This window comes from Pygocentrus nattereri, chromosome 17 (assembly GCF_015220715.1).
Source record: "Pygocentrus nattereri isolate fPygNat1 chromosome 17, fPygNat1.pri, whole genome shotgun sequence".
Classification (NCBI taxonomy): domain Eukaryota; kingdom Metazoa; phylum Chordata; class Actinopteri; order Characiformes; family Serrasalmidae; genus Pygocentrus; species Pygocentrus nattereri.
Genome location: NC_051227.1, coordinates 15291602 through 15315145, shown reverse-complemented (window position 1 = coordinate 15315145; position 23544 = coordinate 15291602). Strand labels below are relative to the sequence as shown.

The 23544-nt window shown below is 39.0% G+C and overlaps 1 protein-coding gene across 3 annotated transcripts; it reads left to right on the top strand.

Annotated features, from left to right (window-relative positions):
* The first annotated feature begins 282 nt into the window (after positions 1-282).
* On the top strand, positions 283-19791 carry LOC108432513. 3 transcript variants are annotated; one of them, XM_017706385.2, is made up of 10 exons: positions 283-346; positions 7956-8020; positions 10037-10387; positions 11375-11590; positions 11666-12001; positions 13576-13791; positions 14255-14339; positions 15293-15347; positions 15473-15642; positions 18817-19791. In XM_017706385.2, exons 2-10 carry the CDS (start codon positions 7969-7971, stop codon positions 18884-18886), a joined length of 1551 nt encoding a protein of 516 aa, XP_017561874.1. In that variant the 5' UTR covers positions 283-346; positions 7956-7968; the 3' UTR covers positions 18887-19791. The 3 variants fall into 3 exon arrangements, with proteins under 3 accessions (XP_017561874.1, XP_017561873.1, XP_017561872.1); XM_017706384.2 differs by lacking the exon at positions 283-346 and adding an exon at positions 5128-5204 and having other exon boundaries at positions 14258-14339; XM_017706383.2 differs by lacking the exon at positions 283-346 and adding an exon at positions 5128-5204.
* The last annotated feature ends 3753 nt before the right edge of the window (positions 19792-23544 follow it).

Here is a 23544-nt window from a genome sequence, read left to right as displayed (position 1 = left end):
TGTGAAGTTCAGTAAAATTGAGTAAATGTAATAAATGTTTACACGTGGTTTTGCGATCTAGACTGTGTTCACTATTTCTGCTCTTTCTTTTTATTAATAACTGTTAAATAATAACTGATTTATTAATAACTGCAAAAAGGGCAAATGTAAATAATTTTTTTTTTCCAGTTCGTTAGAAACAGTAGGGAAGTGTGGGGGCGATTGCAACAAAGCTTATTCCTCCAGTCAGAAACTTGTTAGAGTGATGACACTCATACAGGACATGCTCACCACCCTCCTACCACCAGAAAGACAGAAGACACCATCTTCATCTGCTGCTGCTTCATTGAAAGAAACTTGTTTGGAGGTAAGAAAGCGATTTTTTTCATGAGCTGTACTTTTGCCGTTGTGCCCCGAGCTTTTAGATGGATCAATCTAAACTTACTTAGCTTGAATCATTGTTTTGTTGACTTTTAAAGTGACAAGGTGTCAGAATACATGCTCCATGTTGCAGCCGTTTCCTGGGTTGGGGTCGGTTGCAACATCTGACTTATTACATTCAAATAAAAATTGTGATTGATATGTCATACGTAATCATCTTTAAATGGTATACCTAAATAAAAGATAGATGCAGGTTTAATTTACAGCCCCATTGCTTTGCAGAATGTAAATAAAAATAGGACGCTATGATGTGCAAATTATATGTACCATATTTTAGAGTACAATACTACAAACACAACATATCAAATGTTGAACTTTTTTTTTTTAAATGTTGACTTTTTTAGTTTTTTTTTAAATATTTGCCCATTTTGAATTTGATGCCAACAACATGTTTCAAAAAAGTTGGGACGGGGGCAATGCAGTGTTGTCTGAGGGCTCAAAGATCACAGCCAGCAAATACTGGTTTTTGGCCTCGTCCCTTACATACAGAGATTTCTCTGAATTCACTGAATCTTTCGATGTTATTATGTACCGTAGGAGATGAAAAGCAGAAGTTCTTTGATATTTTACATTGAGTCACATTCTTCTTGAATTGTTGCACAATTTAATCTTCACAGAGTGGTGAACCCCCCCTCATCTTTACTTCTGAAAGACTCCGGCTCTCTGAGATGTTCTTGTTACTGACTTGTTGACAATTAACCACCAGTTGTTTCTTTTAGCATTACACACCTTTACCAGCCTTTTGTTGCCCCATCCCACCTTTTTTAGAGTGTGTTGTTGGCATCAAATTCAAACTGGGCAAATATTTAAATAAACAATAAAAATATTCAGTTTTGAACTTTGTACTTTGTACAATTTTCAATTACATATAAGATTTAAATGATTTGCACATCACTGCATTTTGTTTTTATTTACATTTCTGCACAGCGCCCCAACTTTTTTGGAAATATTGCATAAAAATTTCATTAAAATTGTTTGTCTAGTCCAAATAGTTCTGAGTAACTGAGAGGAATGCAAAAAGTTTTGCGGCTGTCCAGAGTGTCCCCTGATTGTCTATTAAAATGTGAAAAGGTGTGTTTTCAGCAGAGGGTGTGTTAACTTAAACTGATCAGGCATAACATTCTGTCCATGTTTCTACGCTTATTGTCCATTTTATCAGCTCCACTTACTGTATAGCTGCACTTTGTATTTCTACAGTTACAGACTGTAGTCCATCTGTTTCTCTGATACTTTGTTACCCCCTTTTACCCTGTTCTTCAATGGTCAGGACCCCATGGACCCTCACAGAGAGGGTACTATCTGGGTGGTAGATCATTCTCAGCACTGCAGTAACACTGACGTGGTGGTGGTGTGTTAGTGTTTGTTGTGCTGCTCTGAGTGGATCAGACACAGCAGTGCTGCTGGAGTTTTTAAGCACTGTGTCCACTCACTGTCCACTCTATTAGACACTCCTACCTTGTCAGTCCACCTTGTAGATGGAAAGTCAGAGATGATATCTCATCTGCTGCTGTACAGTTTGTGTTGGTCATCCTCTAGTCTGTCATCAGTGGTCACAGGACGCTGTCCACAGGACGCTGTTGGCTGGATATTTTTGATTGGTGGACTTTCCATGGTTTCCATGGTTTCAAGGTGAAGGTAGGGTTACATCAGGGATCAGCTTTGAGCCCTTTCTTTGTTTGCAATGGTGATGGACAGGTTGACAGATGAGGTCAGGCAGGAGGCTCTATGGACCATGATGTTTGCAGATGACATTGTAATCTGTGGTGAGAGTAGAGAGCAGGTGGAAGAGAATCTGGAGAGGTGGAGGTTTGCACTGGAGAGGAGAGGAATGAAGGTCAGTAGAGACAAGACAGAATACATGTGTGTGAATGAGAGGGAGGCAGATGGAAAGGTGAAGATGCAAGGAGTAGAGGTCGTAAAGGTGGATGACAAAAATCTTGGGTCAACCATCCAGAGCAATGGACAGTGTAGAAAAGAGGTGAAGAAGAGGCTGCAGGCAGGATGGAGTGGGTGGAGACGGGTGTCAGGGCTGATGTTTGGCAGATGTTTGGCAGTGGGTCAGTAATGGTGTGGGGGGCATTTCTTTGGAGGGCTTCACAGTGCACACAATGCTAGACCTCATGTGGCTGGAGTGTGTCAGTAGTTCCTGCAAGATGAAGACATAGTAGCCATGGACTGGCCCGCCCGTTCCCCAGACACTTTAATTTTGTGTGTCACTCCAAATCCAGGCCTCCATTGGTTAATAAATTAGATTTCCATTGATGATTTTTCTGTGATTTTGTTGTCGGCACATTCAACTTTGTACAGAACAAAGTATTCAATGAGAATATTTCATTCATTCAGATCTAGGATGTGTTATTTGAGTGTTCCCTTTATTTTTTTGAGCAGTGTGTATATGAACAGGTGGCAGTATAAAAACCATAATGTACAGTAATACCCAAAATTTAGGCAGTAATACTGAGTTAAACAACTCTAAAAGGATTGAACCAAGGACATTATGTTTAATGTTTTCCAAGGAGAATAACTTTTCATCAGTCTTATTAGGCCACAGCATACAGAACAATTTCTCTCTTTCATCTGCCATGGCCTAAAAACCTGACTTATAAGACAAAATCTTGAGCAACACAGATCCAGAACATTAAAAAAGTTCTGAGATTAACGTTTTGATGTAATGTTGCTCTATAATGATAAAACTGCACTTGTCTTCATGGATTACAGTTGTATTTGACTAGACCAAGCTATAATGGGACTTTTATTTTAGATTACAGACCTATTACAGATTTGTTTTCATATTTTGTGAGTTACTCTGCCGAATGTACATGTAATACTGAGGACTTACGTGTGTGATGCCAGAGATGGACGTAGACTACAGTGTCGGAAAAATGTCGTATTTTGACACAAGACTGCTCTCCTTCAGGGATCTTAGTAAAAATGTAGATTTAAATCTATTCAGGACGGAGGGGTGCATGAAAGGGGTTATAAGGCAAAGCAGTCCCACAGAAAACTTATTTTCTCAGATTTTCCACTATTTTACACCATCAACAATCAATACAAAAGCTCAGAGTCATGTGAAGAGATAAGAAGGCACGAGTACAGTCGTAGCCAAATGTTTTGAGACTGACACCAGTTTTGGTTTTCAGAAAGTTCTCTGCTTCAGCAGTTTCTATATATTCTGTCAGATGTTTCTGTGGTATACTGAAGTACAATTCTCAAGTTTTTTTTACTTTTATTGAAAAATACAGTAAGGTTATGCAAAGACTCAACATTTACATTGTTCGCCCTTCTTTTTCAGTAGTTCTGCAGTTCACCCTGGCATGCTGGGTATTAGCTTCTGGGCCAAATCCTGACTGATGGCAACCCATTCTTGCCTAATCTGTGCTTTGAGTGGATCACAGTCTCTGGGTTTTTGTTTGTCCACCTGATTTTTGAGGACTGACCACAGGTTCTCAATGGGATTGAGATCTGGGCAGTTTCCTGGTCACGGACCAAAGATTTCAATGTGTTGTTCACTGAGTCACTTAGCTATAATTTTTGCGTCCATCATGCTGGAAAAAGCATCATATATCACCAGATTCCTCCTGCATTGTTGGGAGAAGTTGCTCTTTCAGCAAAGTGGCTTCTTTGCTGCCCTTCTTGACACCAAGCCATCTTCCAAAAGCCTTCGCGTCACTGCACATGCGTTCACACCTGCCTGCTGCCATTCCTGTGGAATTTCTACATTTCTGGCATTTGGCTGACGCTCTTATCCAGAACGACAATTTGAACATTTTTCACAGGGAGGCCAAGGCGGTGTTAGGAGTCTTGCCCAAAGACTCTTACTGGTATAGTGTAGGGTGTTTGCATCAGGTGGGGATTGAACCCCAGTCTACAGCATAGAAGGCAGAGGTGTTAACCACTACACTATCCCAGTGTAAGCTCTGCACTGGTGGTGACTTGATCGCTGAGTCAACTTCATGAGATGGTCCAGGCATTTGCTGGACTTTCTTGGTCATCCTGAAACCTTCTTCACAGCAATTGAAACTCTCTCCTTCAAATTCTTGACTGATTTTGGTGCAGTTTTACAAGCAGCAGTGTCGCTGCCTGTGAAGTACTTTTGATGCAAAGCAATGATGTCAGCACATGTATGGTAACCATGGTTAATAGAAGAAGACAATGATTTCAAGCACCACCCCACGTTAAAGCAACAAGTGTGCTCTTCTAATTCAATCAGCATGCCAGTGATATCAGCTGCCTTGTCCTGGTTAACACTTTCTCCTGAGCTAAGAAGAAGTGATGTTAGCAGGTCAATTTGCGGCAGGGCTGATATGCAGTGTACATTTTTGTGATTAAGTTCATTTCCATGCCATTGGATGACTTTGCAATTAATTGCAATTCATCTGATGACTCTCCATCAGAATCTAGAGTTAATAGAAACTACCACCATAAAATCTGAAGCAGCAAACTTTTTGAAACATGTATAAGTTTATAAAAAACGTATACGTATCTGTTTTGTAGTCATGGCGACACCTGTTTCACCACCACTGTAAAGAAATCTGAATGACTCTGAATCTCAACCACTGAATCATGCAGAATCGAGGTGGAATTCCATTGTAAAATGAAAATAAAAGGTTTTCTCAAATTCAACCCCTGAATCAAGTTTCTGGGTTCTGAGCTTTTTTTAGTACTTAAAAGGGGAAGGAAGTTAGAGCTGGGTGTTGAGAAATAAATGTTCTCACTAGACACAAAATGTGCACTCGCCCTTCACATTTCTCATAAGCACATGTGAGACGTCCTCGCAACAGAATGTAAGTACGGTTTTCTCACCATAACTTTTCTGGGTGAAACCTGTTGTTATCTGTCATTTAACACTGTGAGGAATGTAATAATCTAAATACCGTTGAATATAAAAACTTTGGAGATTCTGGTCAGTGTGGGTGTCTGCCAACTTACAGTACTGTCCAAAAATGGACCACAGTTTATTCATTTAATTTTCAGTCTAAAAATGTCTAATTACAAGAAAAAATCTGCCTGACGTCTTGATGTTTGGTCCCTATATTATACACATTACAAACACTATAAAGGCTTTTAAAGCCTGCCTTGACCAAGCAGCTCTTCCATCTTGGCGGTCTGCTGCTTACACGATGTTCATACACTTCTCCTTTTTATCCTTCCCAGCTCCATCATTGGCTGTTGCCTTAATCGCTCATTTAGTTATCTAACCATCTCACACTTCAGGACTGAATGTTTTGCATTGTGGTTTTGAAACAAAATTTTCAGATGGCTTCCTGTCACTCCAGAGCTCGATCAGAAGGCTAAAGACTTTCTCACCATGCTTTCACGCCGTCCACACTGTCAATCACTTCTGACTGAAAATTTGTCTGAAGGGACAAATCGGGTCCAGCTTATTGAGTTTGTACCACCAGTGACAAAAGTGCAAGTTCTCTGAAGGGAAAACACTTTGATGAGGATTCTAACACAGAACTGTTCATCTTTCTCTGTGTTAGTCTGTAACTTTACTGGGTGGGCCGCTCTGATCTTACACAGCTGTACGGTAAATACTGTGGATCTTTCAGTACCTTCAGAGGTGTGGACACAAGTCATATGACTTGGACTCGAGTCTGACTCAAGTCACAAATTTGATGACTTGAGACTAAACTTGAGAAAATTATGTGACTTGACTTTGACTTGAACACCAATGACTCAGAATTTGACTTCAACTTTTACATTAAGGCTCAGAAAGAATGGAGAAAGTAGAAGAAACGTGGGGAGTCTGACTGCAGATGGCCACACAGTCGATTCACTTTCATGTGAATGGATTAGTTTCCTACCATAAACTGAATAAACAGCAATCTCGTCAAATGTCTGTCACTGTGTTTATGTTCGGAAGAAAAGCGAAGCGAACAGCATTTAAGGTAGAGTGGAAAATTAGACTCAGAAGCTGTTGCTGCAAAAACATCAACTTCAGCTTCATACATTCACCATCATTTTGCTGTCTTTTCTTTCAACTTTGTTGAGTTTGGTAGTTTTGGTTTCTGTTCTTGTTTAAATTTCATTCAAATGCTGTTGTTTTTAGTTGGCTCAGCTAGTTTGCGAACACTGTGTGTGCAGTGTTCCCAAAAATCACCAACAGGTATCTTCAAATATTTATATCTGTTTCTCTGATACTTTGTTATCCCCCTTTTACCCTGTTCTTCAGTGGTCAGGACCCCCATTGACCCCCATAAAGGGTGCAGTGCTGAGAATGATCCACCACCCAAATAGTACCTGCTCTGTGAGGGTCCATGGGGGTCCTGACCGCTGAAGAACAGGGTAAAAGGGGGTAACAAAGTATCATAGAAACAGATGGACTACAGTCTGTAACTGTAGAACTACAAAGTGCAGCTATACAGTAAGTGGAGCTGATAAAATGGACAATGAGTGTAGAAACAAGGAGGTGCTCATAATGTTATGCCTGATCAATGTACATACAATATCTCACAAAAGTGAGTGCACCCCTCACATTTCTGCAAATATTATGTCTTTTCATGGGACGACACTATAGAAATGAAACTTGGATATAACTTAAAGTAGTCAGTGTGCAGCTTGTATAGCAGTGCAGATTTACTGTCCTCTGAAAAGAACTTAATACACAGACATTAATGTCTAAATAAACACAGTGATGCAGCACAAGTGAGCAAATTTATTAAATGATAAACAATATATTTAATTTATCCATTTGCATCTGTTTGCATCTGTATATTCCACTTTTGAAATATAAATTCTAAATATTAAACACACACTGTGTAGTTTTTTTTGTTTGTTTGATTGTTTTTGGTTAGAACTGAAAGAAGTATCATTACTGAGATCGGGGAATAAAAACAGGTTAAAATATGACGAGCATGTCCTGCTGCAAGCCTGAAATAGTCATTTAAATGTCAGAGACTTTGGGTCAGGAGTTTTTCACACCACATCATACGTCTTTACATATTAGTGTCACATGCACAGACTTAAAAAGAAGGTCCAGCTCGATGTTTAATCCTCAAATGATCTCAAAATCAAAATTATACTGATGACGATATGATGACAACAGTGTATCAATGAATCTCATCCTCAGACGATGTGTCCTTCACCAAGTTTTGACAAAGTTCTCTTTGAATTTTCTTTCAGTTATCATATTCATCTGCTCGGGGAAGGGGTCCACAGCACAACCTATGTCATTTAATGTTCTTTTAAATGTTGCATGCAATTATACATTTCTACCAGAGAGGCCTCCAAATGCCCCAAAATGTGGCTTTAATTTTACTGCAACTTAATTTTTGATGTTATTCAGCATTATTGGTCACTTTAGAATTTTCTTCAGCTCTATTCATCATATTATAGATAAGAAGTTGCACTGACCAACCATATCAGACTAATTTTACTCTGCAACCAAAATTATATTATATTATTGAAAACATTGATTCCAAACTTTTGAATGGTAGCGTATGTTGTAATATTGTAATATTCATTATGCATAAAAATAGCAAAAAAGGCTCATTTGAAAAGAAAATATATGTTCTGCTTTCTGCTGTGATCAGGTCAGAAGGAACCATGTGCTCCAGGTGTGGCGTCCTGTCACTGATCATTCTGCTCTTTATTCCAGGTAGGATTATTCTGCTTTTACTGAACTGCTGAGTGTTGTCTACTGTGTATAGTGTAGGATAAGCCCCCCAGAGTAAGATGTCAAGATGAAAGAAGCACAAAGCCAGAGCACCAATCAGGGCACAGCGGTCAATTTGTTAAGAGCTGGTTTTGACCTGTTGGTCATCCGACCCAGTGCAGCACGCGGTTCAACGTCAGCGCAGCAGCGTAAAATTTTGGGAGAGTCTGTTCAACATAAATGATGAACTAACCTAACTTTGTGTAAATAGAGCACAATATAGAAATATGTCCACATATGCAGTCGTGACTGACGCGGCTTTTTTCTGAATTTCTACAAACTCCATTTCATTTTATAGTAAATTAGTCTGGGCTGGTTTATGTTTATGAACAGAGGCCTACAGATCAATATAGTAAAGGAGCTCATCTGTGATCCTGAGTTTAAAGCCAGTTTTTATTCAACTTAAACTTGGAACTAAGTTGTAAATAAATCTGAAACTGAAACTTTGCTTGTGTGTAAAAGTGATTTCAGAGCCACTCGGTTCTCCCTGATGGAAACTGTTTACCTTCAGTGTTTTGTGCTTATGATCATTTTAATAGACGTCAGCGTCACTAATTAATGACGTTCTATTAAAAGACTGGTTTACCAAGAGAGACACTGGAGGAGTTTCACCTGAAATGAGTTCATGAAGCCAGTCTTGTTATAAAAATGATAACAGGACATCAGAGCCAGAATTAACCTTTTAGTACTTTTACTTACGATACTTAAATACTTTAGTACTTTTACTCAAGTGGAGGTCTAAAGGGAGGAACTTCTACTTTTACTGGAGGAATATTTTACCTTGTCTCTACTTTAACTCAAGTACATGTTTTGTGTATTTCATCCACCACTGTTGTTCGTTGGCTTTGCTAAAATATTAACCTTGTATTCTATGTACTTAAATTAATGTGAGTAAAACTTCACTCATCAATGCTGGCTGGTCATCCATATAAACACAGGACACTTGCATCCTTTTCAGCCATTTATGTGGTAAACTGGTACTAAATTTCACAAACAAATGTGTGGCAATATTGATTTACAAACCTTTTTATCTAAACTGACCCTGCTGCTTCATGGTAGTAGCTTGCGATGCAGAGGCTTAAAGGAATTGAGGGAAACTTATACTGAAGCATCCACAGAATTTAGCCAGAAGAAAGCCGCATTTCTTGGCAGCATTTTAAGCTCATCAAGATGGACTGATGCAAATTTGAAACATGTGGCTTTGTAGCAAGAGAGCGCAGGTGCTCGACTGGTCTGCCTGCCTGACCTCTCTCCCACTAAAAATGTGTGACACATCATGAGCCCAGTATATGACAACAGAGACTCTCGGAATTTTGAGCAGCTTAAATATTATAACAAGCAAGAATAGAACTCAAGAATTCACAACTACAACAATCAGTGTCCTCAATTCCCAAACAATTACTGAGTGTTGTTAAAGGAAAAGGTGATGCTCCTGTCCTGACTTTTACATTTAACAGACGCTCTTATCCAGAGCGACTTACAAGAAGTGCTTTGTCTATCTAGAGAAAGTATCTTTACCAATAGGTTAGAGAGAAAGTTATTCCTGAGCTCAGATACTGTTAGAAACAAAAAGTCACTGTTGATACCCAGAGAAAAATGACTTTTCTGGACTTTTCTGGACCATACTGTAGGCATCAAACAAGATAAGCATATAGCTCTCAAATAAACATGAATTTGTATTACCTTAGTATTTACCTCCAACTTCCCAGATGTCTGTGGATCAACAGCATCTTCTGTGTTTTTATTCATATCATTAAATGAATGATTATATACACTAGGATTCTCAGAGCTGGCTGTAAATGACTGAAGGTGGTGCTGTCAGGTTCTGCCACTAAAGTACTTATATGAGTGTATCTGATAAAGTGTGCTGACCACAGAAGAAATCAGAAAACCAGAATTAGAGTCAGTTCTACAGTGTAAGTCTGTGAGGAGCTCAGATTGGTGAGATCTGTGTTTCAGTTTCAGGTTCTCTGGGTCAGAGAGTGACCATGTCCTGCAGGCCTCAGACTGTCTGCGCTCTGAGAGAATCAGCAGTGAACCTGATCTGCTCTTATTCAACCACCATCAAACCTCAGCAGATCTTCTGGTTCAGCCCCAAACTAAGGGCTAAATGGAGGAATGAGGACGATCCAGAGGATTTAGCTTTAGACTCAGACTACGCAGGACGAGTGAGATACACTGACACTCAGTCCGGCTCCACTCTTACAATAACAGACCTGAGAGAGAGAGACTCAGGAGAATATCAGCTCATGGTCATCACAGGAGGAGGAGAGAGATCTAACAGCTCGGCATTCAGACTGACAGTTACAGGTAATACAGCTCAACTATAACATACAACACCATAATCTGCTGCTCAGTCACTCAAACACTTATTTGAGCAAAAAACATTTTAATTAATAAAAAAATAACAATCCATAGTGAGTGTTCTGTATGTGAGTTAAGCATCATCTCCAGATCTCTCCAGGAGGACATTCAGTATATCCAGTTACCATCCAACACCTAGTTTATCTAATCAATCCTTCAATAAATTAAATCAGGTGCTGCTGACGGAACTGAAGAATCCATGTGACAGCTGGAGATCAGTGAGAAGACAGGAACCAAACCTATGTCTTTCTAATATATCACTGCTGTCAGAACAAAACCTTGTATCTCCAAAATGGTAACTTTAGAGGAGAAGGAAAAAAAAAACTAATTTACTTTTAATGTAAATCAATGTACCTACAGTTTCATTCATATGAAATTTACACACAATGTAAAGGGAAACATCCATCCATCCATTTTCTAAGCCGCTTCTCCGTCAGGGTCGCGGGAGGGTGCTGGAGCCTATCCCAGCAGTCTTTGGGCAAAGGCAGGATACACCCTGGACAGGTCTAAAGGGAAACAGGTATTTTGAATTTAAGTCAAAAGACACAGCAGTGAAAACACATTCTTCTAACATTTTCTTGTATTTATTTTTTATTTATTTGAAATTATTTTCATATCGTGTAGTGTTTTTACTGGCAAACGTACACCAGATAAATAGTTTTAAAAGATTTTTATGGGTGCCTAGATTTTTATATATACTATATATAGAACTATATATCAGCACTGCTGGAAGAAACTCCCTGTTCTGACTTTAGCTGCTCTTTACATTGTGTGAACATTTCATAACAAATGGACCAACAGAAATGATCCAAATTTACTTAAAATGAAATATTATTACATTAACAGACACTGAAGGTGAGAACCTTTTTTTCCTTCTCCCATCTCGCTCATATATATATATATTTCTTTATCTATAATATGATTTCTGCTTAGACCTGCAGGTGAGGGTGGATCCTGACACTGTAAATCAGAGAAAACTGACCTGTATCACGTCCTGCACTTTGACTTCTGCATCTTATTACTGGTCTAAAAATGGAGGAAGAATCAGTGGGAAAACCAGCCAGAGCACTTGGGTTTCATCCAGTGATCCTGGCAGTTACTCCTGCTCTGTTGTCACAGGAAGCCATGAAATCTACTCCAACAGCGTGTGTGAGTACGAGAGCTGTTTATAACTTCAGATTTATGACCTGATTAAAATAAAACGGTAATGTTTTATGTTTACAGGTGTTTTTGGTGAGAACTGTTGGAATGTGAGCTACTCAGACAGAAGACTGTGTGCTGTGGAGGGATCATCAGTGGACTTTCTCTGCACTTACTCACATCCCAGTCGTCTCACAGTTAATGAAGCTTTCTGGCATTACCAGTCTGGATGGGACCCGAAGGATCTGAGTCTGGACGAGCGGTTTGCTGGTCGAGTAGTGTTTCTCGGGGACAAACAGGGAGTCTGCAGTCTGAGAATGAGAGACGTGAGAAAGAACGACTCTGGAGAATATCACTTTAGATTTGTTACCAACACTGACGGATTCTTTGGTAAACCTGGAGTCATTCTGAATGTTACAGGTACCTCTCCACACCAAATCAGTCTATCCAGGCTCTGCCCTCTAGTACATTCTTTCATAGCTACTGTTGCTGAGATGGACAAGCTTTATATAACAAAAAAAGTCAACACCTGAGTTCTTCCCAACAACCTCTGTTCAGTGGGATATTTGCCAGTGTTCTCTAAAGCCTGTCCAGCCCAGTAACAGTAGCGACAATGCAACACATTAGTGGGCGGAGCCTGGACAGTTCAATTATGTCTGTTTGTTTCTTATTAAATTCATTTATTACAGTCTGAAGGAATGATATGCTCTGCTGTCATGTGCTCCAGACACGTCTGGCCTCCTGATGAAGAGGGTTTGAATTCATTAGTCATGTGCACAAGTCTGCGCACATCTGTACAGTTGATGTTCAGTGAAAATAAGTTAACAGTCCTCCCCGGAGATCACACTCCTGCACGTTTTAATACACAATTGCTGTTCATTTGCTGAATTTAACACATTGGGGGAAAAAACAAAAAGCATAGAATGCGGTATATGCAAATGTTTTGGCACCGTTTATATTGTATTGTGCTGCCATGGGTGCACTGCTTGAGGAGTTTAGGGGGTGTGGCTATGCAAAGTGACTCCTGGGAGGTGCCACACTCCCCATTGAAAATGGACTGTTGTTTCTGTGTGGTCTAGTTGTGTTTATTGGTGTAATTGCGTCTGAGGAAGGTGGGCTTTGTAGAGAACTAGTGGTTAGAAGTGTCTGCCCTCCTTGTATGTCTTGTCTTCCTGTGTTTTGTGTTGGGGTTGGGCTGGGCAGTTCCAGTCTTTATAAAGACCCGCCGTTGAATTGCCTTTTCATTAAAGAGCATTTGCTGAATTAAAGGTGCAGTATAAGATTCTGGAGAATGATTGTTTATATTTGAACTCAAAAACAAAATAAAAGCCCACTAGTGCTCCTTCAGAAACTCCAAATTCAGGGTCATTGCCAAGGCAAACAACACTGGGCTGGCAAATCCATTTTTTTAGACTTACATGCTCATATAACTGTTCGCAAACATTGTACAGTGAAATACCATAATATAACATTACAAACAACACACAGCAAGCAATAAAACTAACTATAGCTGGGTTGTGTTTGAACTGTTTCTACAATTGCTGCTACAAAGCTAACCAGTTGCTTTAAACACAATACAGTCCTAGTGCTCAGATTAAAATACAGTCTTAATTATGGGACTTTTTTCTCTGCTCAGGACACTATTATTCCACTATATTTTAAAATTGAAAATAGTTGTTTGCTGCTATATTCACATTGAAAATACACGTAGAACCTTTGACATGTAGAAAAAAAAACATGCTATAGCATTGGTACAGAAGAAGAAAACATTACACATCTTCTGCACTGACGCTACCCCAATACATTAAACTCAGCAAATAAATAGATAGAAACAGAAAAAGAAATAGAAACTGTGCACTAAAAATGGCATATTTAACTTCTCTGTAGAGGACGCGTTAACTAACTTTCACTTTAAAAATCTACTACATATGTGATTTATCCAACAGCGTTTAAAATTTGCATATGATTATAAACAAAAAATGCTGTTTTTTCAGACCTTCAGGTGAGTTCAGGTCCCAGCAGTCCATCACAAAGTCAGACCATAACACTGTCCTGTAGCTCCACCTGCACTGTGCCCAACAACCCCACTTACATCTGGTCCACGAACAAAGAACCTGTAACCAGCAAAACCACCAAATACAACAAGCTCTACCTGGAGTCAGCGAGCAGTGAAGATATACGCCAGTATTCTTGTGCTTTAGGAAGCAGAGGTAGGTCGACATGTATTCAGAACTAAATGAAAAGTTATACTTTTACACAAATATAAGTATACTATAATGATGGCTGAATACTGAGTACACTGATATAAATGTATTCATTAATACATTCTAGTACAGTACATATAAAAGCAATATCAGGGCTGAAGTGTTGCAGCTCAGAGCTGCTCTGTTTTTCTGTGCTTCAGTTGTTTTTCAGAACTGAATCTTTAAAATGTAACTGCCTTTTCTTCTAATTGGTTCTTGAGCTAATATACTCGTTATTTATTTTTACTTTATAAAGTTGAGGGGAAAATGCAACACGTAATCTGAAATGGGGTTTCAAACTTTTGCATACAACTGTATGAGCATTCATCGCATAACAACTGCTCTATTTAGAAGAAAAAAAAAGTCACAGAAATAACATTTCTCAGCCTTTCATCTGCTGTAGTTTAAAAGGTTTGTTTTGTTGGTCCAGAAGAAAGCGGCGTGTCAAAGTTCGTCATCGCAGCAGCAGCAGTCTGTCTGACTCTGATACTCATCACTGTATCAGTGTGGATCTGGTTTGTGAACTTTATACTTTCTTATGGTTTTGGTGATTCTGTAAGGCAAGCTGGGGGAAAAAATAGGTATTTCTCTTTACAGCACTGTGCAAAGGTTAGAGATAACTGTTTATATTCAATTCCAATCAAAACAGCCATTATGTACATGTTATTTATTTTTTAACCTCAGAAAAAAAAAACAGAATACATATTTGACATAAAATTGCACAAAAGCCTCAAACTCTAAATCGAATATCAAAGTTTTTAGTATTCAGTGAGGTCTGGACTCCGGGGTGGTCAGTCCACTGTTCAGCTTCTTTGTTTGGTGTGTCCGTCTCCTTTTCTCAGTCAGGTTGTTCCTCCTTTCAGACCCACAGCGCTGAGTGGTCTTCTCACAGTGGAAGGATGGACAGAAACACCTGTGGATGTTCTCAGATCTGAAGCAGTTTGATTTTCTCCTCTCTCTCAGAGACGAAAGCTTTCAGTGCTGTTTATCTAATGGGGCCAGTTTTGGTGTCGACCAGGTCTTCCAGGTGGTTGTTAGGAGTTTCGTTTTCTCTGGGGCTTTTAATGATTTTTGAACTCCAGTTCTGAATTGCTCCTTTTTCTCCTTGAAAATGAATAACTTGTCCTTAATGGCTTTTTTGGCTGGAAATAAACAAATGTCTTCATTTTATTGTTATCTCATATCTTGTCATTTAACTTAAGAACTTATGTCTACTTAATATCTTATTTCAGGTTATTAGCTCTTATCTTATTATTTTCACATTTTATCTTATTATGTAGCTCAAGATGAGATATTAACTCAAATTATGTTCCTAATTTGAGAGTGAGATATGAATTCAAAATATTTTTAATTGAAATAATGAGAAGATGTTAAGCTTTAGCTGAGTTGCTGATTCAAAATAATAAGTTACACTCATGTATGACTGTCACATACAGTTTTTCATTTTATCCCATCATTTATTACTCAGGAGGAGAAAATCCAGCCCAGCTGAAGGCCACAGGAGCTCACAGCAAAGTGGACAGGTGAACATGTTGGAGAGGAGGGACTGTGATTATGTTATCTGGTCAAATATGATATAATTCTAACGCTGCTTTCTCTCTCTCTCTCTCTCTCTGTCTCTCTCTCTCTCTCTCTCTCTCTCTCTCAGCATCAAGAAGCTTCAAATGATCAGGATGACGTTCACTACTCCAGCGTTCATTTCAGATCCTCTAACTCACCAGTCAAGTCTCCATCCACTGCTTCCACACTTCCTCCGGACATTATAGAGGATGTTCAGTATGCTGATGTGAAGTTCAGCACACGTGCTGCTGCCACCCAGTGAGCAAAACCTTTCATTACATCCACACTGACTGTAAAGAGCTTCGTTTGTCTGGAGAAAAAACACATTAAAGGAGCAGGCCAATCTCTGTCTATAGCATCTACAGCCTCAAATTCCAAAAAAGTTGCACACGCTGTGTGAAATGCAATAAAAGTAAAGAAAAACAAAATGCAGTGATTTGCAAATCTCATAGACCCATATGTTATTCAGAATAGAACATAGAACAGAAGAACAGAATAGGTTGAATGCTGAAAATGAGACATTTTACCATTTCATGAAAAACATTAACTCATTTAGAACTTTATGGCAGCAACGCATCTCAAAAAAATTGGGACAGCGCCGTGTTCACCATTGTGTAGCATCCCGTCTTCTTTTAACAACCGTCTATAAATGTCTGGGAAGTGAGAAGACCAGTTGCTGGAGTTTTGGGAGAGGAATGTTGCCCCATTCTTGTCTTCTTTGCTGGATTTTTCTTTTGTGCCAAATATTTTCAAGTGGTAAAAGTTCTGGACTGCAGACCAGTTCAGCACCTGGACTTTTCTTCTGTGGAGCCATGCTATTGTGATGGATGCAGTATATGCTTTGGCATTGTCGTTCTGAAATATTCAAGGCCTTTCCTGAAAGAGATGCTGTCTAGATGGGAGCATATGTTGTTTGAAAACCTCCATATACTGGTCAGCACTGATAGAGCTTTCCAGATGTGTAAGCTGCCCACACCATAGGCACTAATGCAACCCCATATTATCAGAGATGCAGGCTCTTGAACTGTGTGCTGATAACAAGCTGAATGGTCCCCCTCCTCTTGAGTCTGCAGGACACAGCTTTCTGGTTTCCAAAAAGAATGTGAAATTTTGATTCATCAGACCACAGAAACTTTTCCATTTTGCCTCAGTCCATTTTAAATGAGCTTTGGCCCAGAGAAGACGGCAGCGTTTCTGGATCGTGTTGACATATTGTTACTTCTTTGCATGATACAGCTTTAACTTGCATTTGTGGGATGCACTGTGAACTGTGTTCAAAGACAATGATTTCTCGAAGTGTTTCTGAGCCCATGCAGTGATTTCCAGTACAGAATCATGCCTGTTATCAATGCAGTGCTGCCTGAGGGCCCAAAGATCACGAGCATCCGATATTGACCTTCGGCCATGTTCCTTGTATTCAGGGATTTCTCCAGATTCTCTGAATCTTTTGATGATAGTACATACTGTAGATGGAGGGCTGTCCCACAATATTATGTTCAGGAACACTTTTCTGAAATTGTTCCACAATTTGTACATGCAGTTTTTCACAGATTGGGGAATATCTGCCCATCTTTGCTTCTATGAGACTCTAAAATGTTCTTTTTATACCCACCCATGTGAGTTAGCTGTTTTTATTAGTACGACTTACTTTTCCAGCCGATGGTTGCCGCTGTCCAGACTTTTTTGAGATGTGCTGCCGTCAAGCTCCAAATGAGTTAATGTTTTTCATGAAATGGTAAAATGTCTCACTTTCAGCATCTGATATATGTGGTCTATGTTCTATTAATATGAATAAAATATGCATCTGAGATTTGCAAATCATCCACTCTGTTTTTATTTACATTTATTTACACTTTACACAGCGTCCCAATGTTTTTGGAATTGGGGTCATAAAAATTTGTAGCATATGGTCCACTACTACAAATAATAACTCTGATGGGCTTCTTAAAAATGAGCTGGAAACCTGCTGACTCAAAACACTCATCTAATAGAAGCAGAAAACAATTACATGAAACATGTTTTGAAGGACGCTTGAATGTTTCAGTCAAATGTACAGTATATTTACTTTTACATGCAAAAGTTTGAACACTGCGGTCAGATTACAGGTTTTGTTGATTTTCTACGTGTAAATAAGTTAACACCTCCTCTACAGAGAATTGTTCTGCAATTTTGGTGCACAATTTGTATTGATTGGCAGAGATTAACATATTACCCACAACCACCAAACAGTATAGATATAATAAACAGTATATAAACAGTATTTTTTTTTCTATTATGTTAAATTCAGCAAATAACCAGTAATTGTAAATTAAAATGTGCTTAAGTGTGTTCTCTGTTGTGGATGTGTTCACTTATTTTCACTGTCTCTTATTTTCAACTCTACAAAACATAATTTAACTAGGGCTGTTTAAACTTTTACATAACACATACATATGGATTACGTATATATGTATGTATAGCTATGTGTATAATACGGATGTGCATAGGTAATCACTATTCGCTTATTCATTACATTTCATCCCTGGTGGTGGAAGAAAATCTACAGGCTAACAATTCTGTCAAATACCAGTTATGGACTGTAAAATGTAGTGTGTTTGCTCGTATTTTCAAATAGAATTTTATAGATTATTTTAGACTTTGCTTCTATGAATCTTGAGTCCTTCTTCATGAATGCTTTACCAAGCATGTGCTATTAAGGACGTGGCTGAGAAGGCAGTGATAGCACAGCCTGCACTAGTGTGGCTTTTTCGCTAACCAGGCTATTTAAAAAATATGACAATGTAAAGAAAGGAAAATATTTTCCTCTGATAATCAAGGAGACGATGTGTCCTCAGCAGCATCAAGCGTTGAACTGGTCAGTTACTCATCACAGAAACATCGTTAAAACGTTTTCAAGTGTTTTCTTCTGGGTGCTGCTAAATTTTTGTGTGCAAGACCAGTGCTATCACCTAAAAAAGTAAACCTCAGCTCTGTATTCATTTCCCCTGAAGTCTGTTTTGCTTTTGTTGTTTTTCCTTTCCATGCTTAACTGATTATTCCTTCATTAACCCCTGTAGATACTTGAACTTAACATTCGTTGGAACACACACCCATGAACACCTCTGGTGTTCAAAGGCTGGAAAAAACTTGATAAGAACAGTTTTGGTGAGATGTTGCGTCATCGCATCGTAACACCTGAACTGTTACAGTGTAATGGTTGTAGTTTTATTCTCAGAATTCAGCCTATTGGATCACATAATAAGTACGTTTTGAGTCAGCAGGCTTTCTGTACAGAGAAGAGTGTTTAAATCATTGACCACAGTCATTAATGATACAGTGCAGATAGAAAGGGGGAAAAAAATAGAGTTTAGGTTCGAAGACAATAAGCCCTCTTTTATTCATTCATATTCTGAGCAGCTCTGTTAGTGAGTTCTCTCTCTTCATGTTCCACAGGCCTCGGGATGTGAAAGCGACTGATGACCCATCTCAGATCTACAGCCAGATTCAAAAACGCAAAACATGAGCAGCGTAACACTCACTGTGGAGGTGTTCTAGATCTGGGACACAGATTTGGGTGCTCTGTTCTAGATCTCTGCAGCAGTAATCAGCACTGCATCCAAATCAAACGGGATTATTTCACAAAGCAGGATTTCTCTGTTAGCAGTTAAGCCAAAAAATGAGGATTGTCTAGTAGGAACATGTGTTACCTTTCCTCTGACTGGATAGGTCCAGATTAAGGGGGAATTCCACTGATTTTTCAAAATTTCCGTATAATTTCAGAATTACAGTGATGGTCATAGGAACCAGATGTCTGAAGAGTTTAATCACCCACAGTTATTACATGAATTGGTTATGAATGCACTATGAATGCACTGCCTGATGTCGGAGACAGATTTTTTGATATTTTTGTTTTCAGAATTTGCTGAATTGGCTGGATTCCACAAGATGCTGGATGTGGTGTAGATTTGTAAACATCAGCCTTGCATTGTATAAAATGTTCAAGGTGAAAATTACTTGGATAAAATCTTGTTACATTAAATATTTCATATTTCTTCCAGGAAAGTCAACATTTTGTAAATACAGGGGTCTGTTCTGACTGAGACGGTGGGCTTTTTCTGTGTAAATATCGTTACATGAAGTTGAAGACTTAAGAACCCTTTGATTTCTTCTGAAGTGAAGCTGTTAATAGTGAGTTTGCACTGCAGTAACAGCCTCTGCTTTTCTTGGAAGGCTTTACTAGATGTTGGAACGTTGCAGTGAGGAGTGGATTGAGCATTAGTGAGGTCAAGAACTGACTTACATTTTAGGGCATTTGGTAGACGCTCTTATCCAGAGCAACTTACAATTTGATTATTTTTACACTGCTATGCCAAGGTGGTGTTAGGAGTCTTGCCACCCTCTTATTGGTATATTGTAAGGTGCTTGCCCTGGTGGGGGATTGAACCCCAATCTACAGCGTAGAAGGCAGAGGTGTTATCCACTACACTAACCAACCACTGCCCACTACCCTACACTGATGTTGGATGGTCAGTTTTGGATCTCCAACACATCCCAAAGGTATTGGATGGAGCTCCATCACTCCAGAGAATGCAGCTCTACTGCTCCACAGCCCAATGCTGGGGGGCTTTATACCCCTCTAGCCCATGCTTGGCACTGGACTTGGTGACCTTAGGCTAATGGAGAGCTGCAGCTTAAACTAGCTAAATTGACTAATCACTGTATCAGACTATGTCTGGACACAGTTGGACACACAGTAAAGGTCAGTATCTGAGATGTACATAAATCATTTAAAGTGTTCCACTGAATAACTTGGATGTTCAGGAAGTATTAAGGCTCTTGAGTGAGGGAATGGGGAGGGGAGGGAGGGGAGGGGGGGAGAAGGGGCCTGAAGAAGGCGCCCTACATTCTGCAAATTTTGCAATACACCAGGGCAATGGTGTAGGTTTGAAGAACAGCTCGGAGAGAGTCTCTCAGTAAAGAGCTCAGACAGTAGACTAGACACAGAAGCAAAGCAGGAGAGATCAGGGAGAGGAGAGGGAGAAAGTGCGACCGCCTTCGTTGAGAGCCAAATCAGATTTACATGCGCTTTATACTTCAAACACGCTTTTCCATGTGTTCCATGGTGATTTTCTATGTAAATATGGAGTTCAGTCTAACAGCTGAAATAAAGTGTAAAAAATGCTTTTGTTTTCACAGGAAACCATTTTTTATAGAAATACTTTTTTAATAAATACTTTTTTAACAACCTTTTCAGATGACTGAAGCCTTGTTGCCACTTTAATCACATACAAAGAAACGTTTATTAAAGTATAAAATAGAAAATGTTCACTTTTGTTACTTTCTAATATAAAGCTTTCTTAAGGCTGCAAATAACGCCTGAAAACGCTCTCAGAACATTCCACTAAATAATGGCTTATTTATTAGGATATAAATGGATCAACAAATAAACAAACAAAAAAATAAATAATTTCCTATAGGCTACACAGAAAACTTTTTTGTATAGAAACATCATGTTAAAGGTACAAATAACAGCTCTGCTATTTGACTTACACTCACCGGCCACTTTATTAGGTACAATTGCTTGTAAACACAAATAGCTAGTCAGTCAATCACATGACCGTAACTCAATGCATTTAGGCATGTAGAGGTGGTCAAGACAACTTGCTGAAGAGCAGACCGAGCATCAGAACGGGGAAGAAAGGGGATTTAAGTGACTTTGAACGTGGCGTGGTTGTTGGTGCCAGACGGGCTGGTCTGAGTATCAGAAACTGCTGATCTACTGGGATTTTCACACACAACCATCTCTAGGGTTTACAGAGAACGGTCAGAAAAAGAGGAAATATCCAGTGAGCGGTCAGTTGTGTGGACGAAAATGCCTTGTTGGTGTGAGAGGTCAGAGGAGAATGGGCAGACTGGTTCCAGATGATAGAAAGGCAACAGTAACTCAAATAACCAACCAAAATCTCTGAGGAACGTTTCCAACACCTTGTTGAAAGTATGACACCAAGAATTAAGACAGTTCTGAAGGCAAAAGGGGGTCCAACCTTTTACTAGCAAAGTGTATCTAATAAAGTGGCCAGTGAGTGTAGATCTGGACACAGTGTCTCAGAAATGAACTGTCGTGAGAACAGAGCTGTAATTTCACATCATTTTAACATGAACAGCTTTTGATGTAAATAGCAGGAGGGAATCAGCTGTGAATATATGGATCCTTGAAATAAACTGTTCACCAAACAGCTCTGAATGTTACTGAACACATTATTGTATACAAACTGTGCAAACAGCAAACCATGTGCTGCACTACCATGTTAAACCACCAGAGGTCATAATGCATACAGAGTTAAAGGGCCCATATAGTGGAAAAAATTCATTTGCCTCACTTTTTTCTTGTGTGCTGTAGTTATAAATGTCCATTTTATTAAAGCGTTTGGTGCAGTATTGATGCAAACATTGTTAAAGTTTCAATATGTATTGTTCAATCTCCAGTCCTTCCAGCAGCAAAGCTCCAAGAATCAGCCCAATTTGAATTGACATCAGTTTTTGTGACATTATGACTCTGTATGACTCTGAAACCAAGACCAAAACCAAGAACCCCCCCCAACACCCCAGTCCCAACCTGCTGCCACAGACTGTTGAGCCCACATTACATTCCTCTTTTATATTGTAAACTGTGAAATGATCTTGTTCTTTTTAAAGTTAGGCCCAGCTGTAAACCACATTCCAAACTGTGGCAGAAATTTTTACCCACACTGCAGATTCAGAGAATCATTACAGCCCTCATACACACCCACCAGTCTTTTAGCCCCACCCATTTATCATGTAGTTATAAGGGGGATTTCAGCCTGGACCACTTTCTGAATGAAGCATAAGACAGAGCAGCCAATCGAAACATAAGCCATTTACATTACATACTGCAGCCCTACAGACAGTAATAACTGAACAAGACAGAACCATTTAAGCATTTGGATGGTTCTTTGAGTTGTCATGGTTCTAGACATAATCATTGTCTTCACTGAAAACCTCCTGAAAACCTTAACACAGCGCATGGATGGACAAGATTTAAAACTACTAAACTATCAATATTATTTTGACAAATTCTAGTATTTATAAACTAATAAGGGAACCACCTCAGGGGAGGGGAATTGGTGGTTTTTCTGGCACACCTCCCCCAACCTGATAACTAGCTGACAAGTAGATTTAGGCAGCTTGAGCAGGAAAATCACCAAACTGTGCAGGAATGTGGCCCTGCAGGCCTGGAGTTCCCCACCCCTGGCCTATAGCCACATGCAACAAAACCCCCAGCTGGATCCACTGGGAAGTTTTTTGATATTTGGCAACCTTTTTTATCTTTTATTGAAGATTTCGATGCAGATAGTGTGTTAATGTAACTTTTAGAATGATTATTTCATTAATGTATTAATTTATTTATCTATTGCATTTATTCATTTTATTTAATTTACCCTCTGTAACTACTATTATTATTATTTTTTAATTTTATTTATTTTCCCTTTTCTACAATTCTTTTTTTTTTTTTTCCCCTCTACGTATACGTGTTCTTTTGTGTATGTATGTATGTGTTATGTTAGTATGTCTGGTATTATGAGTGTTGGGGGGTGGGGAATACAGTGTGTTTTTCTTTTTTTCTGTGATGTAATATGAAAACAAAATAAATAAACCCTGATAAAAAAAAAAAAAAACCCAGCTGGACCAGCAGGCTATAATTCAAGGTTGCGATTTACTAAAGAACCCTGAAGAACCACTTTTTTAAGCAGCTAGATGGCGAAGCTAGGAGAGTTCGGGATAACACGGCCAAACTTTTTGATTTTGATTGAAACTGAAACAGCTACTGATTCGCTCAGTAAAGAAGCATCCAAAGGTTTGTTCTTATATCTTCATTTACTGGGATTTAATACAATCATTAAAATCACACATTTAAACATGAAACTGGACATTTAAATCCTCTTTAGCTTCTCGGTGCTGATTTCCCTTAAAATCTCTTACAAAGTGGTCTCAGTACTTCTCTTAATCTCATAGTAGCGAATCATACACAGTGCAATGAACACAGGCCCTCATCAAACCTGTGAGGTCATTTGTTTTTCCCTGAAAACAAAAGGTCAGTTTCCCTTTATCTCAATCAAGTTGTGTCCATCACCATGTACAGGGGAATTCCACCTGTTTTTC